Genomic DNA, 14,901 nt, shown 5'->3' with positions numbered 1-14,901 from the left:
CCTATTACTTTAATAAATATGTAATCAGGAATTTTCACGAGTCCGTCTGGGAAATTATAATTCCTGTCACTACACTAAATCCATCCTCCGCCCCGTCACTGACCCAATTCCTCAACCCCCCGATCACTCAACCTCACAGCGCATCAACCCCTGATCCAGGAACCCCTCGGCCCTGAATCAGCAACCCTTCAACCGCCATTTTCCGACCCCTTAATCCCTGACTCCTTAACTCTTAACCCTAACCCGATCAGTAGCCTTACCAGCTTACCAAACTCGTGGTAAGGCTACTGATTGGGGGTAGTGTCAAACTCATGGTAAGGCTACAGTAAATTGGTGGTTTTCGGAAGCACATGCTCGAGTTACTTTAGAAAACACCGAAATCACTTTACACGTGCCTTTAAAAATTGAGGAATTCCCTCAATTTTTCATGGATTCCACCATCAGACCAGAACCAAAAATAATATGGAAACACCTTGGAGGTAACTTCTTCCAATCAAGAAAGAATTACTCAAATCGGATCACAGGTAATCGGAGTAATCGCTGAACATACTTACATTTAAAGAAATCATCATCATTATCATCAAAATAATCATCATCATCAGGTCTACTTCATCAAATTGGTGGTTTTCGGGAGAAAATGCTCGAGTTGCTTAAGAAAACGCCCAAAACACCATGCATGTGCCTTTAAAAATTGAGGAGTTCCCTCAATTCCTCATGGATCCCATCATCAGAACAGAACCAAATTAAAATGGGACCAACTCGGAGGTAGCTCCTTTCAAACAAAAAAGAATTACTCAAATCGGACTACGGATGTCGGAGTAATCGGCGAACGTACATAGAAAAAAAAATAGCCACAACCGAATACAGAACTTCCTCCTTCTATAAAATTGAAGTCGGTTAAAAAATCATCATCACTATCATCAAAACAATCATCATCATCAGGTCTACTTCATCAAATTGGTGGTTTTCGGGAGAAAATGCTCGAGTTGCTTAAGAAAACACCCAAATTACCATGCATGTGCCTTTAAAAATTGAGGAGTTCCCTCAATTCCTCACGGATCCCATCATCATAATAGAACCATACTAATATGGGACCAACTTGGAGGTATCTCCTTTCAAACAAAAAAAAAATTACTCCAATCGGACTACGGATGTCGGAGTAATTGGTGAACGTACATAGAAAAAAAAAATAGCCACAACCGAATACAGAACCTCCTACTTCTATGAAATTGAAGTCGGTTAATAATTAAAAAAAAAACTATGTTATTTACACGACCACGGTCAGTGAAACCTGCGTCGAAATGTCGGAAATATAGGTAACAATATATTCGGGAAAGACCCGGTTTTAAATATGTTATAATAGGTATATGTCTGTTAACGTGTGTAACGTATTCCAAATTCTATATGTTGAATATGCTCATGAATCTCATTACACAATTTGTAGTGGAATTATGATATAATGCTGGTTAAGGCACTCGCCTTCGCCTTAACTTCTTATGTACTAAAGGTAAATTTAGGTACGTATTTTTTCCAACCCCTACTTTCAATGAACTGCAACATTGATAACGGGGTCTGCATATATAAGCTCTGGTCTAAGGCTAGGCGCGGCCCCGCGCACCTTACTGCTATAATGAAAATTGATAACGTTTGTACTGCTGTTTTATTGCACTCCAGTCGCAAGTGTCACAACATCAACCGATTGGAGTGAAACGGCGTATGTCCGTAGCTTTTTCATTGTATTTTTTTAAATGTGGAGCGGCTTTTTGTCGGCGGTTCGTGTGAAATAAATAATATGAATATAAAATTAAACACACTGCGGAAAAGTATTTGTTATTAAAATACGAGTAGAAAGTCACGAAAGGGCCTATAATTTTAAATAATTACGAGCCGTTATTTTAATCAACGATGCTATTTAATTAATATAATGGCCACTTTACTTACAAGGGTTGGCTATGAAAATCAAAGTCACATGATTGAAAATAAACCGGTCAAGTGCGAGTTCGTTTATCTAGCGTATCGAGAATTCCGTCAAAACTTAAAATTGTCTCATGCAACTATAGACACGTTTGGTTTTTGATCAGGAGTAGGTATACTAAGTTAAGTATAATCGTGTACACCGCCATCTATCGGCAAATCGGCTAAACTTTTATGTAATAGATAATTATGATAATCTAAAAGCCAGACATTGAATTTTCGAATAAAACGTTACATTCTGATATTAGGTACGTAGATATGAAGTGAAATCAAATTCTCGATATAATCCATTTATTTAGTTAGGTACATAGTTTTATTTCAAGTCAGTTCGTTTATCCTAAATAAATGTTTTCTTAATATTTACCGAATACCTGCCAAACATTTCAAATGAAGCCACCTTTCCCGATCACAAGAAATATCATAAAATATACGATGGACAACGTGCTTGGCTTGTTAACGTGAGCACTTACATCCATAAATACTACAAACTTATCTTTACACTTGCCAAAAACCTGTGGCTTAAATCTTGTACTATCAGTACCTAACACACTTAACTGATCATGGATAGACCTAGTCTCTTTGCAATACGAGTCACAATTGGTCAGTTAACTGTCTTGACGAGGGTACAGCCTCGTATAGAAGTTGTAGTTGCAAAAATTTCGTCGTACGAAAAACTAAACTTGTAATGTAAATACTTGATCTCATGAGATTCAGAAATTGTTAGGCTATTTCCTATAAAATGTTTTAGCAAAACTGTAAATATGATTCTGGTTAACGAGGGTACAGTTGCGATCAGAAGGTCGTTTGTTTGTATACTTAAATTATTAATACATCACGTAATGTGACTAATGAAATTGTAAACAACGGTAAGAAACAGTAAATTTAAATGTCATTTGTGACTTGTTGGTGTAGGAAGTAGCTTTGGTATTTGATCTCGAATGACGGAAATAAAAAAAGAGATGAACTAAGTATAGAAACTTAATATGAAGTTTATTTAAAAATATGCTTAATTGATTAAAAAAAGAAAAACTAGTAATACTACGTTACTACTTACATGTTAGGTTACTTAAAAGTCCAACTTTTTAGACAATGTGTGCCAATTAATTAATTAATTTACAAACGTGAAGCACCTAGAATCTAATACCTAATTTCGTACTACATAATACATACAAATACATGTCTTAACGTAGGTACCTAATAATATCCAAATCTAATTTCACTTCAATATTTCGCGGATGCACTCGTTTGGCTTCAGTTATAAGGCTAAGGGTGTGTGAGAACGAGAACCACTACCATTCAGCTTAATATCTGCTGCTATTACAAGTAAAGGTGACGTTCCGTTTCCAACGACAGCTGCACTCGTTGGTGTTACTGTCAATTTGCACAGTAAAATGAATGACAATCCCAATTGACAGTAACGTCGCGACGGTAGTTGGAGCTATCGTTGGAAATGGAACGTCACCTTAATACGTCAACGTCGTATTTCACGTCAAAAGGGAGTTATTTTATCAGAATAGTGGACGACTGCTTCTCCATACAAACGTAGTCCCCATTTTCTTGTATGTATAGATTTACATCACGGAAAATATTTTTACACAATTTGATGTAGGTATACCATATCCTACATATACCATAGTTACCTTCGTTTGACTTTTTTTGATTTTTGAGTTTAGCTTACCTGAATTATTACCGAAAAACGCATTCCATACAACTTTTAAAAGCTACTAACTCTTGTTATCATTAAAAAAATCTTAACATAAACAATTGATACTAAAAACATTTTATAATAGTGTTATATCTAGAGAACAAAATTGGGACTAATTTTGTATGGAAAAGCGGTCGTCCACTATCTAGCTGATTGTACAAGTACATACATACCCATTCATAGGCTGAGTTTAAATTAAATATGGTTAAACGTCAAACGTCATGCCCTTTAATGGATATAAGTCGGTTGAGCCTGGTGTGTAAACTTTCTCGATTAATTATAGGAGGAACCGTAATAGTAGGCCACGCCATTTGGCTGTAAGTCCTCCATTTACACATAGTTGTGTTTTGTGCATTAAAGTTCAAATAATAAATAGGCTTACTAATTGATAGGCCGAGAAAGAGATGGGGGGAATACTTCGATGCGTTCCAGCGGGATTGGCGGGATCTTGCTCAGCACAGGCAGGCCTATTCGGATTTCGAGATAATCACAAGATCTTGTGACGATTTAGAGATCAACTAGATCTACATTAGATATCGACTAGATGTGACTTGGATATCTAAGTCATAACTTGTCGAAATCGTTCAAGAGGACCTCCAGAATCGCGGAAACGTCAAATTTGACATATCTATCGTACAAATATCTTTAAATTATCCGTATCGTAACTTATTGAAGTCTAGTAGAAATCTAATCCATTTTCCGAATCCAGCCGAGGGAGGATTGGAAGGGGAGAGGGAAGGCCTTTGCCCAGCAGTGGGAAACACACATAGCCTAAAAAATAGGGTAAAGTAATGACAAGAAATTCGAAAGAGTTCGAAAACTGCGTCCATCTTGCGCCCACAGGGGTTAAACTGTCATTCAGTGCAGCTTAATGTATGTTGCTGATTAAAATTCATCCTTAAGCGACAGAATAATCGCCCGCGTGTTTAATTTTCAAAGCCAAACCTGACATAAGGGCTTAGCCGTGCCAGGTGACAATAATTATTGTTCACCCATTTACGTGCTTCCTTGTTTTTGTGCTCATATTTGCATACGAACATTAATTTCGAACATATCAAGTTCTTGCGTACGTAAAGGTATTGCAAAAAAATATTTTCTAAGTTCTCTGTAATGCTCTGTATATTTAGGATATTAACAATTCAACATATTTGGAGAAAAAAATTACTCAGACTCTCACAGATGCGAAGTTTACAGGAAAGCGATTAAATGTGTATTAAAAAAATACCTTGTTTCTAGATTATTTAAGGAGATGCTAATGCAGTTCTATGGCCATATCATATGAATTTTTAATAGCATTCAAACTACACTAATGTTGTTATCTTTACCAAATAAGCGTCGTCGCTTAACTGAAATTGGCCCAAAAGTGTTACTTAAAGAAAGGGAAGCCTTTCCGCGGTCGATATTATTTACCTCAAACACCCATAAAAACATATTTCCCTTTCATTACCCATCGAATTGTAAATTATAGAAAACAACTTTTACGATCGAGCTCTATTATCATAAATATCAGTTACTATAATCCAGGCTTACCGGATATCTGGATATCGATATACTATCTGGATAAGACTCAATAGCCGCTTAAGTTCATATTTCGCAAATTTAAGCCTTATCGCAAGTTATCGTGCACATGTGTGTCAAATTGATAAATAATTGTTTTGGTAGTGAATCAGCTATTCGTATTTTGAGGTAGGATAGGTAATTTATTTGGAGACTACCTCAACTACCTGATGGAGCACATCAGGATAGTCGAGATAACCACGCATATATTATGCGCTCCTGTACAATTTTAGTAGGTACAGTCAGCAGCAGAAATTGCTAAGCGGGCGAGGTGTTCAATATTACCTTGACACGCTCTTATTCTCTTAACAATAAAGTCGCGTCAAGATCATTTTGAACACCTGGCCCGCTTAGCAACTGCGACTGCATTCGGAATTGCGACTGCTTATTTCAGTACCGCCTACATTTACGACATTTACTCATATAAATTTAAAATATTTACAAAGTAATTAATAATTAAGCTTTAGGTGTATACGGACTATTCAATTATAAAATGGTGTCGAATACAAGACAGTTGCGCTGCTCGAATTGTATCATTTTAAAAGTAAAATTGCATATATCGAAAATCGAAATTTATATATCTGCTTCTTTATCACTCGAGTTTGCAAGAGCAATAGAGAGGCAACTAACGAAGTTACAATTTTCGTTTTTCCAGGCTGGCCCTCAGAATTCGTGTTTCCTTGGAATCAATGAGTTTATGCTTAGAACAGCTAATGCGAGGTGTCGTAACTCGTAATATTGTTTCGCTTTAAGCTGTGACTGACAGACGAATTTGCATAAGCTCTAGATTACCTAGTCAACAGGAGGCTGGAAATTAAATGTTAGTCGCTCCCCGCGAGAGACTGAGAACATTTTGATACATATTGTTGCGCAATATAATGTTACTAGCTGATAAGAATCGTAAACCAGTGTTTAAGCAGCTTTAAGCTGCAGTGATGACTGATAAAAAATACTCTAAAATATACTTGATTCAAGTAAATTAAGTACCTAGGTATAGTAGAAAATGATGCCCCTTCTGTGACCGTTTTGTACTTATCTATTAAAGTAACCCCTTTCATTAAATACATTACATAGAGTTAGACCAAGAAAAGTCTGCAGCGATTTTGACAGCCCACGCAGTACACTAGTGGCTATCAAAACCGCTGCACATTTTACTTGGTCTAACTTTACATATGTTTTAATATTTTTATAGGTTCAAATCGCACGTAAGTATACGTTTACAATAAATAAGTAAGTGATAACTTACCTCCCCAACACGAATGTCCGTAACTTAGACACGATCCTGAAAAAAAACATTAAATATGTTAAATTGGTTTCGTGGTAACTTTATGCTCCAAATGATTTGAATATTAAGTCTTGGGTCGTCCCATTAGTTTTTCGTCAAGTTCTTAAATTAGTCCTATTCTACTTTCGTCACTCATTCTACATTGAAAGCCACCGACGATTGTGACGAATGTAGAATGAGTGACGATATCTGTAATAATTAATGAATATTATAATATTTGAATTAAATTATACCGAATTTCATAGAGGTGGGTAGATAAACAAATTAGGATGAATTATTTTACCTTTGTGTATTAACCTTGTCAAAAATATTCATGGTTATTTCGGAACATTGTATTTACAGTAATGAATAACTAATTTAATTGAAATTTGCATCACTGTAGGTATTTCATTAAATTATTTCTCGTTACATTATTTAATAAATAGTCATTTGGTTTTCATTTGGTCCTCAGGCTTTAAAATATCTATTTTGCAAACTGTTAGAGGTTTTATTTCTGTCAAGTACCTAGTAGAGTCAGACCGAGAAAAGTTTGCAGCGATTTTGATAGCCCACGCAGTGCAAGTGTCATTTTAAACGTCAAACTTCTATGAAATGATGACGTATAAATAACACTTGCACGCGTGGGCTATCAAAATCGCTGCAGACTTTTCTTGGTCTAAATCTATAAACCTTACTGTAACCCTGTACGGCATATGACATGTTTTAAATGTGATTGACATTGTTATTGAATTCTTGTTCTTGTTTCTTGTGCTAAATAACACATACATTTTGCCATACATTTTGTAATAAAATATGTGTTTAAATTAATCCATACATTACAAAGGTTATAACCCTTTTGGGTTGATATACGACAAACTGTGTCAAAATATGTTTAAAGATGTCAATATCCAGAGTGGAAAATGAGGACTACCTTACCTTTGTATGAAGAAGCGGCCGCAGTGTATCCTTTTTAATGTTTAAGTAGATTATAAAGTAGGCCTTAATTTATAATAGAATCTTTGATCTACATATTTATTTAAGTGTTACAATCACACTGAAGACAAAGGTGCATTAGCGTGAGTGCTCTGATTGGCTAATCCGATCGACCTAGGCCTTAGATGCACTAGTTTATGTCTGTGCTGGCTACTAAAGTGGTTGATTAAGTGAATAGGGCCCTTGAGGCAGACCACATTTCATTTTGTGGAAAACACTCGCGATACATTAACGAGCTATGTGGGTATTATATAACAAGTCGATTTTTTGTTTCATCGGCGTCTTTAAGTGTACATTTTAAAGTATGTATTAGGTAAGTATTATTTAGTCGAATAGATATAATAAACAAGAGATTAATAAATTAAATTTTAAGGATCATTTTTAAAATTATTGTAAATAGGTACTTAAAAAAATTAAAACAAGTTTTTCATGTAAATAGCAACAGTATCTTGGTAAATGTTGCAGTAGCGCAAGTGCTGCCAACATATGAATTGCATCGGGCTTAATAGTTATTTGCGATTTTCAAAATTACCGCGCTTTCGAAGGTACCACGCTGTAGGTACCTTAAATAAAAGGTACTTATCAAGGAAACGTCTTAACTGTTAGAAACAGTTAAAATGTACTTTTAGTCAACATATTATACCCTAAGTGTTGAGTAGTGAGATGCCAGCTATGGTGCATTAAGGAAACTTGAAAATAACAAATGTCTACCAAACTAGAAGCACTTTCCACTGTAGCAACATTAAGCAAAATGCCTTGGTAAGCGTTGTAGTAGCGTATGTGTTGCTAAAGTATGAAGTGCTTCTAGTTCTATAAATATAGGGTATTTTCACATTCATCCCACTTCTGAATTCACTCCAATGCATGCACACTAAAGGATCTCAAATAAACCCATCTTTCTTCCTCCTCGCGTTATCCCGGCATTTTGCCACGGCTCATGGGAGCAAATAAACCCATCTTTATCAGTAAGTAAATGCAATTTTAAATTCATTTCTCAGAAAGCGAGTCAAAGGTAGAATCTACATATAAACATCCAATCAAATTGTACGAACATGTTTATTGATCATAAATCCAGCCGAATGATTTCCCCGAGGACTCATACGCTTAGCATGTTTCTAAACGCAATATGACGTGTTTATATATTAAAACATTTTTTGAGTTTTGAGATTATTGTTGGAATTTTTTTTTATTATATCCATTTTGAACGGGTTACTTGTTCTCGTGCGTATTCCTAAATCGATATAGGCTATGTGACTTGCTGAAAACTTTTTTTTGTAGAATCCAACGTTTTTACCCTCCATAGTAGTAATCTGACGATATTCGTTTTATTACGTCTTAACTTTTACACTACGTACCTAATTGATTAATTTTAACAGACCAATCTTGTAAAAAAATGATTTATGCTTACGGGTCATACTTATTAAATACTGTGATTATTTAAGTCATACTTATTAAATAAGTGTTTAAAAAATACATAATATTATTGTCTACAAAAAGTTGATTCCTTTGTGTGACGTTTTTTAATTCATTTATGTGATTCACTTCAGTGATGAAATCAGTTTAATTTTGGACAAAAGTATTTGACATTGCATTTTTATGTGAATATATATCTAATCGACTCTTAACGTTTTATTAGCTTTTTCTAGAATACTTTGATCGAAAAACAACGTTTTTCTCAGAAAAAGACACTTTAAACGAAACGCTTTGCATACAATCAGATAGCGAAACCTTGACACTACCCGCGAAACCTATTTCACCACTAATTAAACTTCTTAGAACCCGTCCTTCCGTGTGTAAATAAATGTGCAATAATTGTATAAATAATTCAACGATCGCATGTTTGTGGAGAGTGACAATTTTCCCATGGCGCTAACTAGCTCCGGGAACGGGTACAGAGTAGGGAAGCGCAGAGGCTACCCGGCCTGATTCTTATTTTAATAAACGTCATTCATTCATTCTTTTAAAATTATGGCTTCAGTCCAGTGGGACTATTTCGCCAGTATCAAGGTATTAAGAGCTAAATACGACGACTAAAATTGTACGGTTAGCACAAGATAGTGTACGGTGATTTAATTAGCTCTTGTAAAGCGATAGCTGGACTTTACAAGTAGCACGTGGACTACCGGCCGCTGACTCCAAAATGGTGGTTAAACGCATTTCAAGATTAATTCTCCATTCACTGCACACTACCACATTAGTTTACTGTATCGATATTACACTATAAAAAATATTAATGAGCAAAAAACAAAGGAATTAATCACAACGCGTGACTATCAAGATGGCGCTCGAACCGGAAGCCAATTTGATCTCGATACGATATCAATCGGATCTGTCAGTGTCAAAAGTAACGTTTCTTCAAACAAAGCGTCAATTTTGACACTGATAGATCCGATCCATGTCGTTGTATGACGTTTATTAAAATTAGAATCAGGCCGACCGTATATTGTTAACCGCTTTACACACCTTTAGGTACTTAATTCAGTAACCGACGGCAACGCAGCTGTACCTATGATAGACAAGGTAGAAATATCTGTGTCACTCATTTACGTATTGCTGCCTGAATTAAGTAATGTGTGTGAAGCGCTTTATCGTGAACAAAATAGGTATAGTTATGTGCAATCGTAATAAATGTGCACTAACTGAAGTGGATATTATTTTATTTTTCGTCAAATTGCACCTATAATGTCATTATTAGTGATGTAAGAGTTGTTGGTTGGATATTGAACAAGTATTTTTTATGCCCCGTTATGCAATAGCGTACGGGAATTTATAGCAACAAATATCGTTAGTTCTATTTATGCATTCTGCTGACAAAATCTACTATTATATCTAACAACCAATACCGACATTACCTACAAGTACACATATATTTTAGATACCTATTCATTGTGCATGTATTATTTTATTACGTGTAATAAATAATAGCCACTAAACTACGAAGTACTTCAAACCTTTACTTTTTTTATTGCTTTACGTCATTGTATTTACATTGATATATAAACGTGTCACGCTCATGCAAGACATCCAGTTAACATTAAATTATTAAACTTGTAGTTGAAAAATATGTGTTGCTATTTTTATATTGAAAGCATACATTTAATATAATATTTTACTGTGATTAGGTATATTTGAATTCGTCGTGCGTTAACGTAAAGTACATTCAATGAAAAGCGTAATATACAAAAATCTACTAGAGTTACACCAAGAAAAGTCTGCAGCGATTTTGATAGCCCACGCAGTGCAAGTGTTATTTACACGTCATAATTACATAGAAGTTTGACGTTTAAAATGACACTTGCATTGCGTGGGCAATCAAAATCGCTGCAGACTTTTCTCGGTCTGACTCTACAATGTTCCAACTTATACAGTGCCACTTGGTGATGTCAATAACGAAGTTTTCTACAGTGTGATTTTATTAATATATTTTTTATATACTTTATACATTTAACATTTTGCGTCGTGCATTTAATCTTATACAACAAGTAAGCCTCCTAACTACATACTTTGTTAATGTGTTCGAACTACCACAAGATATCTAGTTGCGTATATTGCCATTGAATATTTTTACAGCCAAAGTTCTGTACAGCACTTGCTCAATTTATTTGCACAGTCTATAATATGAACTAAAATTGGACCAAACATTATTTATCCGACAAATGAAAAGTAAAAGCAATGTATTCATTTTTACATAGTAATTCTATACTTTTTGATGATTATTTTATTTAAAACGGTAATGCAAGAACCTACTTATAAGTACATGTTAATTTAAGTGTTTTATTAAATATAGATACAATTTGTTAAAAAATCTCTAAAATTTCTATTTCAAACAAAAAGGGTCCAGTTTTTGTTCTTTTACGAATGCGATTATCCTAAATAACAAAAGAAATTAATCGAGCTGTGCATACATCTATAGTAAATTACATTGACATTTGGCAGTCGAACGCGCCGTGCATGTTTGACAGCGAAAGCGCATGCGTTCTGACATACCTCCGCGCTGACTTCGCCACCCGTTGACTTTCTCATAGAGACCCGCTGACTTGCTACCTATTCTGTTAATTCTCTGTTCTGTGAACGACACAATCATATTAATACAAATATATAGAAAAATACTAATTTTAGACGCAGGATTTTCATGTATAAGCATTTAATCTGAGATTTATAGTGGAATCTGTATTTTTTTTTCTTAAAACCAATAAAAAAATGTCAGACAGTGAGAATAATTAATGATAGGTATGACGTGGAGTTGAGTACTTAATCTATACTTAATATTTTCTTGTGTAATGTGCATGTCGTTTTTAGCTTTAGAATTATTGATATTATAATATATTACTATATGTTTAAATGTCTTTCTTTTATCATTGTAGTTATTAATAACTAATGTGTCTAAGTAAGTAGGTAGGTATGACTTGTTTGAATAGTGTAGAATCCGAAGGATTTATTTTCGGTATGTACATTATTATATTTATTATATACAACTAAAATAACAATCACTTAGACCTTAGCAAGGAAAATAACACATATTTTTGGCTTATTTCTATGTATGTTAAAGCAGGGAAAATAACAAAAATAAAATTACGGGTTAAACCAAACTTATAGTGAACTCAATCGAGAATCACGGTTTCATTTTTAGGTGAAGTTATATTCCAGGGTTATAATATATAATATAGGAAAGTCGAAATGTGAAAAAGTGTGAAATTAATGTAAAATTCTCTATCAATATGTGATATAAGACGTTTGAACTGTGTCCAAGCGAAGTCAATAAAATGTAATACGAAACCACATGCTGTGCAATTCATTCTGAATTATCGTGGCATGACTTGATGGAAAGAGCAAACAGTTTATAGTTACATTTGGTAGGTATATAGCTAAAGGTGAACAAACTGAACCAAGATCATTCATTGGTAAATGTTATTTTATGCGATTTAATAAGGTACAGTCAGAGTAAAGTATAAAACAACGCGCCAAAAGTGTCTGCCAGCCTTAAATACTTTTCCTAATAGAGATATATTTCTACAGTTCGCGTTCAAAAGTACTTATCACAGTCAAAAATTCTGTACATATAGAGACATAATCTCTTTTTCTTAAGTTACTCGTATTAGATAATGGTATACCTTTGACGCGTAATCTGGCGGCTTAGCCAAGGTGACAATCGCTTGCGCTTCGCCATCGAAACGCTTTGTGTCTCTCTATCACTCTTCCATATTAGTGTGACACTGACAGTTGCGTTTCGTTCGCTACGTAGCGTTAGTGATTGGCATGTTCTCTAGGGGGCCTGTTCCGTAATTTTTGACGATGACTGTACTTCAAATAATTTTAAAATGATAATCTAAACTAAAGTGACTTTAAAGTCATTTTAAAAGTTTTGTAACTTTCCAAATTTCATTTATTAGCTGATGTCCGGCTGAATAATAAAGTGATATTTCAAATTAAGAATAATAAATGAGAAATTTTTCAAATTTTAGGTAGGATCTCTTCTATCGTTTCGTTTATAAAAATAACTTGATCAGGCATGAATTAAAGACAAAAGTATAGGTAAGTATTTTAAATAGTAGGCACCTAAGTAAGCCCTAAATAAATCTGTTAATTTATTATACACGGTGTGGCCTGTAACACGAGCAAAGAATAAAAACATAGATTGTACTCCTCATACGGTGACACTTTTGTTCAACAACTTTTAAAAATTATGAAGTATTTAGACTCCCTATTTTTCATACAAAATAAATATTATCTTCAATGGACGCCATCGCCACGCCATATTATTGTGATTGACGTTGCTTGTCACGCCTTAAACATAACAAAATTCGCAATACATTGCGTCTTAGAATAAACTTTAAAGTGTAATAAAAATCAAACCACAAGTTATTTTTAAAAGTCGCTGAACAAATGTTGGTCAGTATGAGGAGTACAGCCTACAGTTTAATTTTTTGCTCATGTTACAGGCCACACCCGGTATAAGGAACATCAATAATAATTATTTGGGAACTCTTCACCTGATTCTCTAAGAGGTTGGAAGAACATTTTTTTATTTTGCATACGTCGTTTTGATACTCTGTGCCTTGCATGCGCCGACCTGCCCTAACATTACTATTTCCTAGTTGCTAGCTGAACGATAATGTATTACACGAACTCACTAGGTCCATGCACCTTTAGGCTAACAAGCTTACTCGAACAAACTTCGTGCAAATTGCTTGTTAACTTGTTATAAACGCATAAAAGTTTAATATTTTATGCGCCTCTCAGTTCGACTGATGCCAATCCTCAGTAGTGAGGGAAGTAGTGTCACCCAATGTATGGGAGGTGCAAATTTTGGTATCGGATGAATTCACTTGGCACAGATATAATATACATAAAGCTAAGTCAATTCAGCCCGGTAGCCAAATGCCACCCCCTGGTGGGTAGGCAGACTAAAAGCGCAAGGAAGATGAAGACTACCCTTTCCTTTCTGGTGAGCGCAGTTAATTGACCGAGTGTAGCGATGGTCTCAGTTTCAGTTTGGACAAAAATGCTTTCGTATATGTCCGGATGTTCTCCTCTTCAGGTCGCATTTCGTCACCAATTCTCGTGAAATTTTGTGATCAGGGTCAATAATAAAATAGTTTTGAAAATGAAGAATATGAACAATTATTTATTCACTAACAAGCATTATTTAACAAAATATAGGTTAGTGCCCCTTTTCAAGTATATTATTCTCCTTATTTATTTCTCCTCTTAAGTTAGGTTATTTATAATATGAATATAAAAGTAAAATATAAAAACATTTACAAAACAATATAAAATACATATAAACACATTATAAAAAACCTAACCTAGATTGCCGCCGGCAGCGGGGCTTGGCCCAAGCTGCCGGTGGTCAGGGCCGCAGAGTGAGGAACCGACGTACTATACGCGCCGTGTCCAAAATTACCGCCTTCTGCATCTGACCCTTGATCCAACCACCCAGCGAGAGTCTCTCTAGGTGTTGGTCGAGACTCTTCGCTATTAGACCGTTCACTGAAACGACTATCGGGACAATGATCGTCGAATCAACATCCCACATGGCGGTTATCTCGTGAGCCAAGTCTAGGTACTTACTGGACTTGTCCTTCTCGGCCTTCACGAGATTCTCATCATGGGGGATGGTGACGTCGGCGAGCACGGCCCGGCGCTGCAATCGGTCTATCAGCACGATGTCAGGCTTATTGGCGACAATAGTCCTGTCAGTGATGATAGATCGATCCCAATAGAGCGTGGCACGACCATTCTCGAGAACAGGCGCAGGTAAGTACTTGTAGTACGGTACTTCGCGGTCCACAAGGCCATACAGAAGAGCAAGTTGCTGGTGAATAATCCTGGCTACGAGATTATGTCTGTGCAAGTACTCGCCGTTAGCAAGATGAGAACAACCGGAAATGATATGCCTGAGTGACTC

At 35.3% G+C, this 14,901-nt stretch overlaps 1 protein-coding gene across 2 annotated transcripts in view; it reads right to left on the bottom strand.

The window, feature by feature from the left end:
• Positions 1-14,901, bottom strand: part of LOC134806077 (neuropeptide CCHamide-1) — a 61,636-nt gene that overhangs the window by 6,303 nt on the left and 40,432 nt on the right. The window contains exons 3-4 of one of the 2 annotated variants that reach the window (XM_063779345.1): positions 11,481-11,558; positions 6,483-6,518 (exon numbers count right to left, since the gene is read on the bottom strand). In XM_063779345.1, the coding sequence (XP_063635415.1) occupies positions 6,483-6,518; positions 11,481-11,558 (114 nt within the window). The remainder of the gene's footprint in view (positions 1-6,482; positions 6,519-11,480; positions 11,559-14,901) is intronic. The other variant, XM_063779346.1, reaches the window with a different exon arrangement.

The sequence above is a fragment of the Cydia splendana genome, chromosome 2, assembly GCF_910591565.1.
Source record: "Cydia splendana chromosome 2, ilCydSple1.2, whole genome shotgun sequence".
Classification (NCBI taxonomy): domain Eukaryota; kingdom Metazoa; phylum Arthropoda; class Insecta; order Lepidoptera; family Tortricidae; genus Cydia; species Cydia splendana.
Note: the sequence above shows the minus strand (reverse complement) of the source record. Positions and strands in the feature narration are given on the sequence as shown.